General features: G+C 42.8%; 1 protein-coding gene across 1 annotated transcript in view; it reads right to left on the bottom strand.

Moving 5' to 3' along the window:
• The window catches only part of CNTRL (centriolin), a 33,575-nt gene extending 26,390 nt beyond the window's left edge, over positions 1-7,185 (bottom strand). The window contains exons 1-9 of the mRNA XM_081339774.1: positions 7,073-7,185; positions 5,531-5,756; positions 4,376-4,500; positions 4,079-4,209; positions 3,406-3,547; positions 2,320-2,506; positions 1,354-1,547; positions 861-980; positions 151-367 (exon numbers count right to left, since the gene is read on the bottom strand). Coding sequence (XP_081195900.1) covers positions 151-367; positions 861-980; positions 1,354-1,547; positions 2,320-2,506; positions 3,406-3,547; positions 4,079-4,209; positions 4,376-4,500; positions 5,531-5,723 — 1,309 coding nt within the window. The 5' untranslated portion in view covers positions 5,724-5,756; positions 7,073-7,185. The remainder of the gene's footprint in view (positions 1-150; positions 368-860; positions 981-1,353; positions 1,548-2,319; positions 2,507-3,405; positions 3,548-4,078; positions 4,210-4,375; positions 4,501-5,530; positions 5,757-7,072) is intronic.
• Positions 7,186-18,157: the final 10,972 nt, after the last annotated feature.

Raw genomic sequence — 18,157 nt, 5'->3', positions numbered from 1 at the left:
GTGAAACCTGTGAGAGGAGGAGCTGTCTTATTTCAGGTCATCTCTGTGACCACACGGCCTCGATTCACCTTATTGATAGATCAGCATCCATCAAATGTTCTAAGCTCGCTGCTCGAGATTTCCAGGTAGGAAAAAGAAAGCTGTTTATACCTTCTTTAATCTTCCTCTCTTTTTCCTCAAGCTGTTTATCGAGCGACTGAAGAAGATTCTGCTTCAGCTGCTGGGCTTCTTGTTCCTGTTCCAGGTTTCCCATCCCCATCTGCTGAGCCTTCCTGGGGAGGTAACCTTCCACAGCAAATGTGTTCCTTTTGTACCTGGCCTTCCCGATGTAAGGACTTTCACCCGGTACATTCTCAAATTCAACATCCTAAAAGAGGAGAAGTAACGCACGAGTCCAGGGATGTTAGGAGATTACCCACAAAGCCAGCATCACTTGAACCATGAGACGTTGTCTCTTTTTTGATCTATGTGTTCCGTAAAGATCTTAGCTAAAGGTTCCCCCGCACATGCGTGCTAGTCATTTCTGACTCTAGGGGCCGGTGCTCATCTCCCTTTCAAAGCCGAAGAGCCAGCGCTTGTCCGAGGACGTCTCTGTGGTCATGTGGCCGGCATGACTAGACGCCAAAGGCGCATGGAACGCTGTTACCTTCCCACCGGAGTGGTCCCTATTTTTCTACTTGCATTTTTACGTGCTTTCAAACTGCTAGGTTGGCAGAAGCTGGGACGAGTGAAAGGCGCTCACTTCGACCCGCCAAACTGCCAACCTTCTGATCGACAAGCTCAGCGTCCTAACCCACTAAGCCACCGCGTCCCTATAAAGATCTTACTTTATGGAAATCAGACCACCATCCAAGAATTACCTCCACGGGATAATAGCCCATCGGCTCGAATTTGGCATCGATTTTATAGAAGGCCAGTTCTTGTTCCAGCTCATACTGCTTCTGACAAGCTCGAGTCAGTTCCACGGTTTTCTGCTTCAGCTAGCGGAAAAGGCAGGGAGTAAAGCGATGTCAGCTTCAGGAGAATTGTGAACACAAGCAGTAAGTTGAGATCACAGCACAATAGTGGGCGTGGATTATGTGACCAATTGGCTTACGCATCATGTAAAGCTATGCTTTAGTTTAGACTCATGGTTTGCTGAACAATCCATAGTGGGTTTGTGCATGCAGAAGGCAAAGCCAAAACCAGAACAGATCGCCTGATGGCTTAGCATAACAAACTGTTCAATTAACCATAGTTAATGAAAGCAGAGTTAAATACAGCACAGTGCATTCCCTAAAGAAGTGAACTTCATATTAAGTCTGCCAGCAATCCATAACCTCACACTGGAATCTACATATATATTGCTTTTACCAACTCATTTTTGGTTTCCAGCTCAGTCTCCAGGTCTTTATGGTTCTGCTTCTGCTGGTCTTGCTTCTGTTTTAAGGACTTATTCTGCTCCTCTTGTTGCTGGATCTGCTCTAGCAAATCAGACTGTTTGTTTTGCAAGCATTCTATCTCCTTGGTCATCTGTTCCAGGTTACGTTCCAGGTGTTCTATCTCTTCTGCAAAGACAAAGCAAGCCAGAAAGGGGTGTCTAGCCTCTTCTTGGCAGGAAAGCAAATAAGTAATGCAAACTGGATTGGCAGACCAAACTGAATGTTCGCTTATAACTGAGAGAGAAAAACCTGTCAGGAGGCTGGTGCCATTGCTGAGGGAAGCCTGTCACACAGTGTGAGGCTGTGACTGACACGTTCTTGAATCTCACCTAGACTATATGGAACGGATTACAGACATGTCAAACACAAGGCCCGGGGGCCGCATCCGGCCCGCGAAGTGGTTTCATGCGGCCCGCGAAGCCATCCTGGAAACAGTGAGGGAACGGCCCCCACTGCCTTGGCCCTGGCCCAGAGACCCTCCTTCCGCCAGAGACCCTCAGATCTGTCCCACTCCTGCCCAGGCCCCCATAGGCACCCTTGATGCCAACGATGTAGAGCTGGCCACGCCCACCCAGTAGGCCATACGCAGTCTAGCCACGCCCACCCAGTAGGCCACGCCCACCCTGGCCATACCCACCCGGCCCCCTGTGGGCAACCGCAATGCTGATGCGGCACTCAATCCTGGATTAGGACATCAAATGTGGGTTACCATCCCAGTGTCACAAACAATCCTTTTCTACGTGAAAGCATGATCACACCTAGAAAGAAATTGGAGCAGTTCCTTTTCCGTTACAGTCCTAAACGCTTCTGCATAAGGGGGCTTCCACCTGATGCAACATAACATGTTTTTGGAGGGAAACTGTTGGAATGTGCAATGAGGGTTCAAATTGGCATTTACCTAAATTAAATCTTTCAAGGGCTTCTTCCCTGTCACAATTTGTCACCGCCTGCCCCTCCAGATCCTCCAGTGACCTCAGGTGGAAGATGGTATAGAGACGGTAGTGGGGAAGGTTGACCATTGGGTTGTCTGCCAGCAACAGCGTGGTCAAATCTTTAAGAGGCTTCAGTTTGGCTACTTCGTGGAGCTGAAAGGAAATAACGGCACAGGAATTCAGCACTGAGGCATAAGCTGAAGTTAGTTTCCTACTACAGAGTAGTAACTCAACAGAAAATTAAATAAGTTAAATGGTTCTTTTCGGCTAAAACTGAATAGAAATCGATGAGGGGGCATTACACACCCTCACGCTAACACACAATGATTCTACCAATCACAACGCATAATGTTAACTCAATTTCTGGAGTTAAAAATCTATTTGTATAGCTACTACTAAAAAGACGTCTGTAAGGATGCTTACACAAAGACAAACTGAGCTGAATTCTGAATAGGGTTTTTTTTTTAAAAAAAACTACCCTGCTTTAATGAAGAGCATTTTAAGGACACACAAAATACTTCTTTGTGTGGGAGAGAGTACATTTTCTTTTTTTAGCTTTAGGGAACATTTACCAGAAATTATGTGACCCTATCTTTGTTTTCCAGCAGAAAGCAATATATATTTATAGTAACTTTCTGCAGTCATAGGATTCTGCAACTGGTTATCCCAGCTTGTTCCTCTGGCAAAAGCAATACCACTTATATGTCACTTCACGATGCTTTACAGCCCTCTCTAAGCAGTTTATAGAGTCAGCATACTGCTCCTGATAATCTGGGTCCTCATTTTATGGAAGGGTGGAAGGCTGAGTCAACCTTGAACTGGTCAGGATCAAACTCCTGGCCATGGGCAGAGTTAGCCTGCAATACTGCATTTTAACCACTGTGACATCTGGGCTCTTATAGTTATGGTCAGTATTGGTATTGCTGGTATTCCAAGGAAGCAAAAACGTTTTCAGAGGTGACTATATTGTTATAGTGATGGGAAGGAATTAAACAATCACAACGAGAGCTATGGTAGGATAATAAACACTGCTATGGGGGAAAATCGCTTACTGATGAGATTTTATTTTTTCTTAAATTCAGGATGCGAAGGGACCGGAGTTTTTTCCCCAGCCACATAGGGAGGTGTTCAATCTCATTCCCAGCCAGATTCAGCTTTTGAAGACTGTGTAAATGTTCAATACCTTCTATTTTACTGGACAAAAAAAAAAAAAAGAGAGAGAGAGAGATGGGTTGATAAACAGGCATTTTAAGGTGAGGTTCAGATTTTATCATTAATGTTAGTCCTTACACAAAGGAAGAGCTGTGACAACATTTTCCCATTCCGTAGGCCAGGATTCAAAGAACTGAACAACACCTCAGCTTAAATAAAAAACTAAGAAATTGCAAAAGTGCAAGGGCAGCTAAACGTATAGGAAGTTTGCTAACATATATTGGTTTGTTATTATGCATTATTTTTCCACGTACTTCTTAGACTTCCTCCATGTACTTATATCCCTTTACAACAGAAGAATGAACAAGATATTGAAATTGAGGGGGTTTATCAGGAGTTTAAGAAGAATGCAAAAGTTTGTCCTCCTCATTTTACAACACGTTAATCTCTGGCTGATGCAAGTTCCCATTTTTTTAATGGGAACAGCCTTATCTGTTGATGTTTTTTTTTAAAAAAACACCTCAAGAAAAGCACAATCTGCTCTGTAATTATTTACTCTTTTTTCTTGCTTACCTTATTTTATTGAAAGAGAGGTTGAGGTCCAATAACTTCAAAAGTTTATCCAATTTTTCGATCTTTTCGATTAGATTATGGCTGAGGTTTAGGACTTCCAGTTTACTACATTTCTCCAGATTTTCTATGTACTGAAAGGAATAAGAACATGCTACTGAATTAATCTATTCAGCTCTGCAGTCACACTATAAAGCATTATAAGGTGTTTCTTTAGATCAGGTTTCTTTGCCCAATTCCCATAATCTCTTATTGGTCTGTGGTTGATGGTTGTTAAAGTACAAGGCACCAGACATATACCTTAAATTTCTTCCCTCCATCTTTACTGAGGGAAAGATTCAGAGCAGTTACGCGTGCCAGATTCTCTTGCTTGGCCAGCTTCTTAATAAGAGGCTCCGTTATGTACCGGGTGCCTGGACTGCCATCTGAAATCAACAGCAAGGTTTTTGAGGTAGTGAGTGATACAGAAACAGAACAAGGAACAATCTAAACATTATCAAAGCCATCGAGGTGAATTATGGGAGTTGAACTTCAGACATCTTAAAATGGCTGAAGTTGAGAAACACTGTATTAAACCTATACGCTGCCAACTCCGTTAACACTCTGGGTGCCACACAATATTAAAAACTTTAAAAATCAAACCATCCACCCAATACAAAGTAGGGAAAAAAACCAGCAGGAGAAAAGTGGAACTCTTCTCCTCCATCCACTTCATAAAGCCTGAAATCTTTATGACAGGATTAGAAATCGTATTCATATCGGATGAAATGGTAAGTCAAAACAGAAATACAGACAGACTTCAACTTACGACACAGCTGAGCCCAACATTTCTGTGACAGTTGTTAAGTGAACCTGGCCCCCTTTTACAACCTCTCTTGCTACAATTAAGTTAGAAACATGGCTGTTAAGTGAATCCGACTTCCCCATTGACTTTGCTTGTCGGAAGGTTTCAAAGGGGGATCACGTGACCCCGGTACACTGCAACCGTCATAAATATGAGTCAGTTGCCAAGTGTCTGAATTTTGATTATGGGACCTTGGGGATGCTGCAACGGTCCTAAGTGTGAAAAATGGCCATGTCACTTTTTTCAGTGCTCTTGCAACTTTGAACTGTCACTAAGTGAATGGTTGTAAGTCAAGGACTACCTGTAGCATATATTCTACACACACACACACAAAATAATAATCTTAAAAAACCATGCCCAGATAGGATAACCTTTATTGTCATTTTTTATTGTGGGCACAATGGCACACGTTAATGAAATTCTGTTTTCTGCTCTCAAAACACGTAACACATGACATACATATAAACATGCTACATACATATGGATATACCTACATCCTTACATATAAATACATATAAATATCATAATGTTAATATTATTTAGATCTCCTAAGCAAAGTCCCTGAAGGAAAGCTGCAACATTTTATTATATCCCTCAGATTATTGCAATACCTGTATCGCTTTCTTGATCTACCTCTTCTTGATACCTTCGCCCAGTTGGCTGGTGGATCGGCGGAGTCCCTTCTCTGTTCAACGGAGACGATGACCTGCTACGGGCGCTTGCAGGAGATTTTGGACTCCGGGCACGGGACGGAGACATCTGTGGCTTCCCAAGGGATGTTTTCTGTGGCTGGCCTCTCCTCATTGCACAGACCTCTGCATGTCACGAGGCAAAAAGCTGCAAGAAACCCAGGCGTTACCAGGGCATAACCAATGGAGCAGCTGCTTCACCATAAAACAAGAGAAGTCAGCAACTTTTAAACCGGCTTCCTTCCAAAATATGAACCTACCCTGCGCTAATTTTTCGTAAGAAAGGAAATCAATTAGAAGACACGTCCCCCAAGGCAGTCTAGTTTTACACCTCCATCTTTGCTTGCTCACTGCATGCCTCTTTTCCGGAAGCTGTGGTTCCCCTTCAGCGCATAAACACTTTAGCAGATGTTAGCTGTTGCTTTTACAGTTCCAAAGTAGCAGGATCCGCTCAAGAAATCCCTCCAGTGTTTGCTTTCACACGGCAAGACACCATGTATCAAAAACTCTATTATAACTTTCAAGTAAAGCAAAACAAACCAGTCCTGGAATTTTTTTCTTTAAAAAAAAACCCTGGAAAAAATAAATTCAATATTTGCACAACAAAACCAAACCATGAGCTGCCTGGCAAGATTGTAACATGGTAAAGAAGATGGAAACAAAAAAAGAAAGAAAAGAAAAAGTGACTTTGAATTTTAGGTGGGAAGGAACTGCCAACCGAAAAATTGAAAATTTAATACAGTAAATACAAATAAAATAAAAATAAAATAATGTTTATACGTAGAGCATAGGAGATGCTTTGGACTACAGTTCCCATTAGCCAGCCTTGAGGTGAGGGCTGATGGGGATTGCCTCCCTTGCAACACACTGGCTGATGGGAACTGTAGTCCAAAGCATCTGGTTATATGTAGAGCATTGGAAATGCTTTGGACTACAGTTCCCATTAGGCTGTCTGGGGGGGGGGCTGAGGGGATTGCCTCTCTTGCAACACACTGGCTAATGGGAACTGTAGTCCAAAGCATCTCCTATATGCTACATATAATCGTAATTTTACGTTTTTATTTTTATTAAATTTTCAGACATTAACGGGAGAAAAGCTCTCTTTTGCAAGAAGGGACGATCCCTATCAACACCCCCCACCCGGGAGGGGGCTATGGGACTTGTAATCTAAAGCACACCCACCCCCTCGGTATATAAGTCCTAAAAAGCACCGCTGCAAAAACAATGGGAGAAATACTTTAAAAACTGGGCCTTTGCCGGGGGGGGGCATCCTCCAACCGTACTCCGGCACAAGGGGAGATCCGCTGGCTGCCTGAGGGATGGGATTTGTAGTTCAAAGGTTCCCGCTTCTTCCCACCGCCACCGGCGGGGCGAAGGGTCCCCCAGATGAGGCGAAGCCTTGAGGAGCAGGCATTACACACACACACACACACACACACGTCGCAACCGCCAATCTGCCCTCACCTGCGCAGCTTCGGCCCACCTGGCCGTGATGAGGCGCCGCGCGTTGCTTCCCGCCGTTTCCATGGCAACCGCTCCGGGCGCCGGGCCCCGATTGCGAGCTTGCGGGAAATAACAGCGGCGCGTGCGCGTGAGCGCGCGCGTGCGCAGGAGCCCGAGCGCGAGCGCGCTCCCTTTTCCCCGCCCGGAGCCACCCAAGGACCTCCTGGCGAGTCCCCTTCTCCGCGCCTGCCTCGGCCGCGATTGGCTGCTCCGAAAACCCGTCGCTCGGATTGGCTGAGAGGCCTTTCTCCTCTCCGGGAGGCGGGGGCATTTAAAAAGTCGGCGGGCTCCTCAAGCTGAGTGCAAAAAAAGAAAAGCGAGCGCGCTGTGAGAGGCCAGCAGACGCGTTTCTCTTTCCTCAAAAGAGACGATGCTGCGGGGCTCCGGAGGGCAAAAAAAAGTCTCTCTCCGGTGCTCCCGCGGCCCAAGTCCTCGAGCTCGAGGCCGGGCAGGGCCTTTTGAGCTTTTGAGGTAATTCTAGCGGAGAGGGTTTTTTTACCTTTTAGGGATGGGGAGGGGAGCGCGAGTTTCTTTAGCTAATTAATAGCCTATTCTCGGGGAGTAAGGGTAACACCTGTGGTAATTTTAACCGCGGCGTGTATTAGGGAGTAAAACGGCTAGTGGTGGCTGAGTTAATATCTCAACGGTGTGTTATTTAAAGGACGCCGATACCACAGGTCACTAAAGGCTTTCCTTCAGGGAATAACGTGATTCTAGAAAGGCTGAAGTTCTTAAAATACAGTTGGAACCTAAGTTAATTTCAGCCATGTCCTTTTTTTAAAAAAAAAAAAAAAGACCAAACCACAGGTGGCTATGAGTTAAAATTAGTTTTAAAGGTAAAATTGCCTCCGGAGCTGACCTTGCTCTCAGGAATAAAGCAAATTCTCGGCGCCTGAGGTAATTTTAGCCAAGACTCAGGTTCTTAAGAGTAAAACCAGTGGAACAACCTGCCTCCAGAAGCGGTGAATGCTCCAACACTGGAGGTTTTTCAGAAGAGACTGGACAGCCATTTGCCTGAAATGGTATAGGGTTTCCTGCCTGAGCAGGGGGTTGGACTAGATGACCTCCAAGGTCCCTTCCAACATTATTATTATTAACAACCTGCCTCCAGAAGCGGTGAATGCTCCAACACTGGAGGTTTTTAAGAAGAGACTGGCCAGCCATTTGCCTGAAATGGTATAAGGTTTCCTGCCTGAGCAGGGGGTTGGACTAGATGACCTCCAAGGTCCCTTCCAACATTTTTATTATTATTAACAACCTGCCTCCAGAAGCGGTGAACGCTCCAACACTGGAGGTTTTTAAGAAGAGACTGGACAGCCATTTGCTTGAAATGGTATAGGGTTTCCTGCCTGAGCAGGGGGTTGGACTAGATGACCTCCAAGGTCCCTCCAACATTATTATTATTATTAACAACCTGCCTCCAGAAGCGGTGAATGCTCCAACACTGAAGGTTTTTAAGAAGAGACTGGCCAGCCATTTGCCTAAAATGGTATAAGGTTTCCTGCCTGAGCAGGGGGTTGGACTAGATGACCTCCAAGGTCCCTTCCAACATTTTTATTATTATTAACAACCTGCCTCCAGAAGCGGTGAACGCTCCAACACTGGAGGTTTTTAAGAAGAGACTGGACAGCCATTTGCCTGAAATGGTATAGGGTTTCCTGCCTGAGCAGGGGGTTGGACTAGATGACCTCCAAGGTCCCTTCCAACATTTTTATTATTATTAACCTGCCTCCAGAAGCGGTGAACGCTCCAACACTGGAGGTTTTTAAGAAGAGACTGGACAGCCACTTGCCTGAAATGGTATAGGGTTTCCTGCCTGAGCAGGGGGTTGGACTAGATGACCTCCAAGGTCCCTTCCAACATTATTATTATTATTAACAACCTGCCTCCAGAAGCAGTGAATGCTCCAACACTGGAGGTTTTTAAGAAGGGACTGGACAGCCATTTGCCTGAAATGGTATAAGGTTTCCTGCCTGAGCAGAGGGTTGGACTAGATGACCTCCAAGGTCCCTTCCAACATTATTATTATTATTATTATTATTATTATTATTATTATTATTATTATTATTATTATTATTATTATTATTATTATTATTATTATTATTATTATTAAACTTTTGGTGGACCCTGAGGTAATCTCAGCCGTGTCCGGTTAAATAAAAGGACCAAACCGCCACGGGCGAATAAATTAAAATTAGCTTCAGAATAATCTTTGCAGGCTAAAAAAAAAGTACTTTAGGTAAGAAAAGGCGAAAGTTAATTAAAATTACTTCAGGCTCAGGAATAAAGATGAGGCAATTGTAGCCAGGTGCGGTTAAAAGGGCTTAAATTACCTCAGGTGAACAAGCATTAAAATTAGCTTAAAGCGCGAGCGTCGAACTCGCCGCGTCACATGATGCGTACCGTGACTTTTTTTTTTTTTTTTTTGCACTGCTGGGGTGGGCGTGGCCTTCGCATGATGCAGCCGGCCCCTGGGCCGTCAGTTTGACACCCCTGCCTTAAAGGCAAAATTGCTTCAGTACCTGGAGTTGCCCTTACTTTCTTGAACACACTCAACTCTTGGGACCTGTGGAAATTGTAGTCAAGGCTCAAATCCTTAAAAACGGGGGTGTCAAACTGCCGGCCCACAAGCTGCTTGCATCATGCGGAGGCCACGCCCACCCCTGCAATGCAAAAAAAAGAGTTAAGTTGGAAGGGACCTTGGAGGTCATCTAGTCCAACCCCCTGCTCAGGCAGGAAACCCTATACCATTTCAGGCAAATGGCTGTCCAGTCTCTTCTTAAAAACTTCCAGTGTTGGAGCATTCACCACTTCTGGAGGCAGGTTGTTCCACTGGTTAATTGTTCTAACTGTCAGGAAGTTTCTCCTTAGTTCTAGGTTGCTTCTCTCCTTGACTGGTTTCTTGTCCTGCCCTCAGGTGCCCTGGAGAATAGCTTGACTCCCTCTTCTTTGTGGCAGCCCCTGAGATATTGGAACACTGCTATCATGTCACCCCTCACCCTTCTCTTCGTAAAGTTGTGACACATTGTGACATGGCAAGTTTAACAACTGTGCCTTAAGCAAAACATTGTAGACAACCACTAGTTGCACGAGGGAACAATGTTACAATGCATTGTATCTTCTTTCACACATAGGATAAAACACATGAAAGCTCCTTAGACCACCGATTGCTTTTCTAGCCTCTGAACATCCACTGGTCATTTGGTGATGTTGATTTTTTTTTTATTTCAAAGGCATGAATCCATGTAGACGAAGAAGAAGACATCAACAGTAAGACAGATGGTTTAATTCACTCCAGTGTATCATGAAAGTGAGGAAGCCTGGCAGGTACTGTTTGCAACATGTTAACTACTGCAAAAATGTTTGGGCCTTGCTAAAGTTTACCTTAAGGCTTGCTTTAGCAGTTTTTTAAAAAACAAACCACTACAAAATATCTATAAAAAGAGCAGTCATAAACATAAACATGCCTAAAAAGTAGCAAAAGATTTCTGACCCAAGACAATTTTAGCTATTGACTGTGGATTTTAGAACCAAACAGCTACCAGCCTCCTCCAGTGCCTGGGGAGTACCAGCCAGACTTCTTAGAACAGAAAGTAAACCTGATGTTGCAATTTAATATGAGGAATACCAATAAAGGAGAATATTTGTGGCTTACGGTTGAAATGAGGCGTCCTTGCTGCTCTCTGAGCTTGGTGGTTTTCTTGTAGACGTTTCTTTATCTAACTAGGGAACATCAGTGGTAGAAGGGAGTGTAGTTTGCTCCCAGTTTATGTTCTAGTGGCTCCTTTCAGTGTAGGTGAAAATGGTTTTGGACAGGAGTAGGCAACCTTGGTTCTTTTATGACTCCACGAATCATAAAAGAGCCAACGTTGCCTACCCTGGTCTTGGAGGTTCTTTCTTGTGCTATTTGTTGTTAGCTTCTTTGGCAGCTCCTTGACTGCAGTATTGTTTAGTTCTTGATTGTTGGTCTGGAATTTTAGCCCTGGCAATGGTTCCTAGAACCCAAAAGAAAACCTCAATGGCCCTTTTTAATGTTAGGTGCGGCCGTTGATCTATAAAAGATGTTATAGTTTTTTAGCTTTGCAGACTGAGCAGAGGAAGTACACTCTTCTGCCAAATGTTCCTCGAAAGAGACAGCGTTGCTGGGCACGACTGAGGAAGAAACAGACGACAAAGAAGAAACGAGAGGAAGAAAATGTCTCCAGCTCAAGCTCTTCAGCTGTGATGTCACCTTCTACGCTGTAAAGTAAGTTTAATTGAGTCTTGTATTCTTCAAAATTTTGGGATATCGAGGGAGGTGGATGGTCTCCCACTAATTGATAGTCCATTATACCTAGGTAAATAAGGGTAACACCTGTCTCTAAGGTAATAGTAACCACTGTGTATTGTGCATTCCTAGGTGTAAAACTCCAATGGCAACTTTCAAAGGGACAAATCCAAACTGACCTGTAGACGAAGAAGAAGACACCAACAGTAAGACAGATGGTTTAATTCACTCTCCAGTGTATCATGAAAATGAGGAAGCCTGACGGGTACTGTTTGCGACATTGCAAATTTTTTTGGGCCTTTCACCTTGTTGATGAAAGTGGTCTTGGAGGTTCTTTGTTGCACTATTTGTTGTCAGCTTCTTTGGCAGTTCCTTTATGGTATTGTTTACTTCTTGATTGTTGGTGTGGTGTTAATCATACTGTTAATCTATGCATAGCTCAGTGTTGATTGCATTTTGATTGTCTTTTTTGCAAAGTGGGTAAATAGTGTTTCTGTCTATTGATGGCTAATTTGTCAGAGTGCCAGGCTTCTAGAAATTTCTAAGCATTTTTGGACATTGCTTGGTCTAGGAAAGGGGTAGGCAACCTTGCCACTTTTATGACTCATGGACTTCAATTCCCAGAATTCCTGAGACAGCTGTCTCAGGAATTCTGGGAACTGAACTCCATGAGCTATAAAAGAGCCAAGGTTGCCTACCCGTGGTCTAGGATAGTCAGTTATGCCCAAGTATAAATAACAAATTTTATAGTTTTATGCCTGGCATAATTTTAGCCATGGCGATGTTCTTAGAACCAGAAAAAAACCTCAGTGGCCCATTTAAATGAACAGTGTGGCCGGTGATTAATTATAGATTTTATACTTTTCTGCCTGGCATAATTTTACCCATGGCGATGGTTCTTAGAACCAGAAAGAAAACCTCAATGGCCCATTTAAATGACCAGAGTAGCCGGTTATTAATTATAGATTTTATAGTTTTCTGCCTGGCATAATTTTACCCATGGCGATGGTTCTTAGAACCAGAAAGAAAACCTCAACGGCCCATTTAAATGACCAGCGTGGCCGGTTATTAATTATAGATTTTATAGTTTTCTGCCTGGCATAATTTTAGCCCTGGCGATGGTTCTTAGAACCAGAAAGAAAACCTCAATGGCCCATTGAAATGACCAGAGTAGCCGGTTATTAATTATAGATTTTATAGTTTTCTGCCTGGCATAATTTTAGCCCTGGCGATGGTTCTTAGAACCAGAAAGAAAACCTCAACGGCCCATTGAAATGACCAGCGTGGCCGGTTATTAATTATAGATTTTATAGTTTTCTGCCTGGCATAATTTTAGCCCTGGCGATGGTTCTTAGAACCAGAAAGAAAACCTCAACGGCCCATTGAAATGACCAGCGTGGCCGGTTATTAATTATAGATTTTATAGTTTTCTGCCTGGCATAATTTTTGCCATGGCAGCGGTTCTTAGAACCAGAAAGAAAACCACAACAGCCTTTTTTAATGCTAGTCATGGCTGTTGACCTATCATAGATTTTATGTCTTTCTTGCCTGGCATAATTTTAGCCATGGCGATGGTTCTTAGAACTAGAAAGAAAACCTCAACGGCCCATTTAAATTACCAGAGTAGCCGGTTATTAATTATAGATTTTATAGTTTTCTGCCTGGCATAATTTTAGCCATGGCAATGGTTCTTAGAACCAGAAAGAAAACCTCAACGGCCCATTTAAATGACCAGAGTAGCCGGTTATTAATTATAGATTTTATAGTTTTCTGCCTGGCATAATTTTAGCCCTGGCAATGGTTCTTAGAACCAGAACGAAAACCTCAACGGCCCATTGAAATGACCAGCGTGGCCGGTTATTAATTATAGATTTTATAGTTTTCTGCCTGGCATAATTTTAGCCATGGCGACGGTTCTTAGAACCAGAACGAAAACCTCAACGGCCCATTTAAATGACCAGCGTGGCCGGTTATTAAATATAGATTTCATAGTTTTCTGCCTGGCATAATTTTAGCCCTGGTGATGGTTCTTAGAACCAGAAAGAAAACCTCAACGGCCCATTTAAATGACCAGAGTGGCCGGTGATTAATTACAGATCTTATAGTTTTCTGCCTGGCATAATTTTAGTCATGGCGGTGGTTCTTAGAACCAGAAAGAAAACCTCAATGGCCCTTTTTAATACTCAGTGTGGCCGGTTATTAATTATAGATTTTATACTTTTCTGCCTGGCATAATTTTAGCCATGGCGATGGTTCTTAGAACCAGAAAGAAAACCTCAACGGCCCTTTTTAATACTAAGTGTGGCCGTTGACCTATAATCGATGTTATTGCTTTAGAGTCTGTGAGAATGAGGAGAGGAACAAGGGCACAGCTGGTGCCAAATGTTCCTCAGAAGAGACAAGACTTGCTGGGCACAGGAAAGGAAGAAACGGCGAAAGAAGAAAGAAGAGAGCAAGAAAATGTCTTCAGCTTTTAGCCCTTGGCTGTGATGTGAACTCCTACGCTGTAAGGTAAGTTCAGTTGAGTATTCTTCAAAGTTTTGGCATATGGAGGGTGGGGGGTTGGTGTTCCAATAATGCTCCACTTTTCCTAGGTAAGTGGGGGTAACACCTTTTTCTGAGGTAATAGTAACCATAGTGTATTGTGCGTTCGTAGGAGTAAAACTCCAGTGGCAGCTGAAGTTATGTTGATTTTTTTTTATCTCAAAGGCATGTACCACAGCATCTTAGAAGACAGAAGACTCAGCGTTGATGGCAAAAAGACAAGAAGATGGAATGGAAATCAAGAATGAATATGATCTTGTAGATAATAGATTTTATATATTTCCTGCCTGGCATAAATGAAGCCCTGGCAACGGTTCTTATAACCAGAAAGAAAAACTCAAAAGCCTTATTTAATTCTAGGCATAGCTGTTGACCTATCATAGATTTTATATCTTTCTTGCCTGGCATAAATGAAGCCCTGGCAATGGTTCTTATAACCAGAAAGGAAAACTCAACAGCCTTTTTTAATTCTAGGCATGGCTGTTGATCGATAATAGATTTTATATCTTTCTTGCCTGGCATAATTTTAGCTATGGCGATGGTTCTTAGAACCAGAAAGGAAATTTCAGTGGCCCATTTAAATGACCAGTATGGCCGGTGATTGATAATAGATTTTATGGTTTTCTGCCTGGCATAATTTTAACCATGGCAGCGGTTCTTAGAACCAGAAAGAAAATCTCAACGGCCCTTTTTAATACTAATTGTGGCCGTTGACGTATATACGATGTTATAGCTTTAGAGTCTGTGAGATTGAAGGGAGGAACAAGGGCACACCTGGTGCCAAATGTTCCTCAGAAGAGACAAGACTTGCTGGGCACAGGAAAGGAAGAAACGGCGAAAGAAGAAAGAAGAGAGCAAGAAAATGTCTTCAGCTTTTAGCCCTTGGCTGTGATGTGACCTCCTACGCTGTGAGGTAAGTTCAGTTGAGTATTCTTCAAGGTTTTGGCATATGGAGGGCGGGGGGTTGGTGTTCCAATAATGCTCCACTTTTCCTAGGTAAGTAGGGTTAACACCTTTTTCTGAGATAATAGTAACCATAGTGTATTGTGCGTTCGTAGGAGTAAAACTCCAGTGGCAGCTGAAGTAACATTGATTTTTTTTTTATCTCAAAGGCATGTACCACAGCATCTTAGAAGACAGAAGACTCAGCGTTGATGGCAAAAAGACAAGAAGATGGAATGGAAATCAAGAATGAATATGATCTTGTAGATAATAGATTTTATATATTTCCTGCCTGGCATAAATGAAGCCCTGGCAACGGTTCTTATAACCAGAAAGAAAAACTCAAAAGCCTTATTTAATTCTAGGCATAGCTGTTGACCTATCATAGATTTTATATCTTTCTTGCCTGGCATAAATGAAGCCCTGGCAATGGTTCTTATAACCAGAAAGGAAAACTCAACAGCCTTTTTTAATTCTAGGCATGGCTGTTGATCGATAATAGATTTTATATCTTTCTTGCCTGGCATAATTTTAGCTATGGCGATGGTTCTTAGAACCAGAAAGGAAATTTCAGTGGCCCATTTAAATGACCAGTATGGCCGGTGATTGATAATAGATTTTATGGTTTTCTGCCTGGCATAATTTTAACCATGGCAGCGGTTCTTAGAACCAGAAAGAAAATCTCAACGGCCCTTTTTAATACTAATTGTGGCCGTTGACGTATATACGATGTTATAGCTTTAGAGTCTGTGAGATTGAAGGGAGGAACAAGGGCACACCTGGTGCCAAATGTTCCTCAGAAGAGACAAGACTTGCTGGGCACAGGAAAGGAAGAAACGGCGAAAGAAGAAAGAAGAGAGCAAGAAAATGTCTTCAGCTTTTAGCCCTTGGCTGTGATGTGACCTCCTACGCTGTGAGGTAAGTTCAGTTGAGTATTCTTCAAGGTTTTGGCATATGGAGGGCGGGGGGTTGGTGTTCCAATAATGCTCCACTTTTCCTAGGTAAGTAGGGTTAACACCTTTTTCTGAGATAATAGTAACCATAGTGTATTGTGCGTTCGTAGGAGTAAAACTCCAGTGGCAGCTGAAGTAACATTGATTTTTTTTTTATCTCAAAGGCATGTACCACAGCATCTTAGAAGACAGAAGAGTCAGCGTTGATGGCAAAAAGACAAGAAGAGGCAATGGAAATCAAGAATAAATATGATCTTGTAGATAATAGATTTTATATCTTTCTTGCCTGGCATAAATGAAGCCCTGGCAACGGTTATTATAAGCAGAAAGGAAAACTCAACAGCCTTATTTAATTCTAGGCAAGCTGTTGACCTATCATATATCTTATATCTTTCTTGCCTGGCATAAATGAAGCCCTGGCAACGGTTCTTATAACCAGAAAGGAAAACTCAACAGCCTTTTTTAATTCTAGGCATGGCTGTTGATCGATAATAGATTTTATATCTTTCTTGCCTGGCATAATTTTAGCTATGGCGATGGTTCTTAGAACCAGAAAGGAAATTTCAGTGACCCATTTAAATGACCAGTATGGCCGGTGATTGATAATAGATTTTATGGTTTTCTGCCTGGCATAATTTTAGCCATGGCAGCGGTTCTTAGAACCAGAAAGAAAATCTCAACGGCCCTTTTTAATACTAAGTGTGGCCGTTGACGTATAAACGATGTTATAGCTTTAGAGTCTGTGAGATTGAGGGGAGGAACAAGGGCACACCTGGTGCCAAATGTTCCTCAGAAGAGACAAGACTTGCTGGGCACAGGAAAGGAAGAAACGGCGAAAGAAGAAAGAAGAGAGCAAGAAAATGTCTTCAGCTTTTAGCCCTTGGCTCTGATGTGACCTCCTAAGCTGTGAGGTAAGTTCAGCTGAGTCTTGTATTCTTCAAAATTTTGGCATATGGAGGGTGGGGGGTTGGTGTTCCAGTAATCCATGCTCAACTTTTCCTAGGTAAGTACGGGTAACACCATTTTCTGAGGTAATAGTAACCATAGTGTATTGTGCGTTCGTAAGAGTAAAACTCCAGTGGCAGCTGAAGTAATGTTGATTTTTTTTTATCTCAAAGGCATGTACCACAGCATCTTAGAAGACAGAAGCGTCAGCGTTGATGGCAAAAAGACAAGAAGAGGAAATGGAAATCAAGAATGAATATGATCTTGTAGATAATAGATTTTATATCTTTACTGCCTGGCATAAATGAAGCCCTGGCAACGGTTCTTATAACCAGAAAGGAAAACTCAACAGCCTTATTTAATTCTAGGCATGGCTGTTGATCTATCATAGATTTTATATCTTTCCTGCCTGGCATAAATGAAGCCCTGGCGATGGTTCTTAGAACCAGAAATGAAACTTCAGCGGCCCATTTAAATGACCAGAGTGGCCGGTGGTTAATTATACATTTTATAAATTTTTGCCTGGAGTAATTTTAGCCCCGGAGCTAGGTCTTAGAAACCAGAAAGAAAGTTTCAATGGACCTTTTTAATTTTAAGTGTGTCCATTGATTGATAATAGATTTTACACCATTCTTGCCTGGCATAATTTTAGCCATGGCGATGGTTCTTAGAACCAGGAAGGAAATCTCTCAACGGCCCTTTTTAATGCTAGGTGTCGCCGTTGATCTATAAAAGGTTTTTGAGATTGAGGGGAGGAACATTTGCACACTTGTTGCCAAATGTTCCTCGAAAGAGACAAGATGGCTGGGCATGGCAGAGGAAGAAACAAAGGCGAAGAAAGAAAAAAAAGAAGAACCAAGACAGCAAGAAAATGTCTGCAGCTTGAGCCCTATTAGCCTTTGGCTGTGATGCCACCTCCTACGCTGTGTGGTAAGTGGAGTTGAGTCTTGTATCCTTCAAAGCTTTAGGATATGGAGGGAGGTGGAGGATCTCCCACTACTTGATGGTCCATTCTTCCTAGGTAAGTAAGGGTAACACCTGCATCCGAGGTAATAGTAACCATGGAGTATCGTGCATTCCTAGGTATAAAACCTCAATGGCAGCTGAAGTAACATTGATTTCTTTTTTTTAATCTCAAAGGCATGTACTCTACACCCTTTTACAAGACTGAGTTGTCAGCCTGCAGTGTTGATGGTGAAAATGGAGGAAGAAGGAATGGAACGCAAGAATGTACATGATCTCTATCCAGAACGCTACTTCACCAAGTATGTTGAAACTGAGCTTTAGAACAATTGCTGAAAATGTAAGTCACTTTCAGGAACACACCATACTGCACATTTTAATCCTATCTGGTGGCCGTTGATAGATAAGTGAGATTCTAGTTTTCTTGCCTGG

Source organism: Vipera berus, assembly GCF_964194415.1.
Source record: "Vipera berus genome assembly, chromosome: 15".
Classification (NCBI taxonomy): domain Eukaryota; kingdom Metazoa; phylum Chordata; class Lepidosauria; order Squamata; family Viperidae; genus Vipera; species Vipera berus.
The sequence above is the reverse complement of the archived record's forward strand: the minus strand, read 5'-3'. Positions and strand labels throughout refer to the sequence as shown.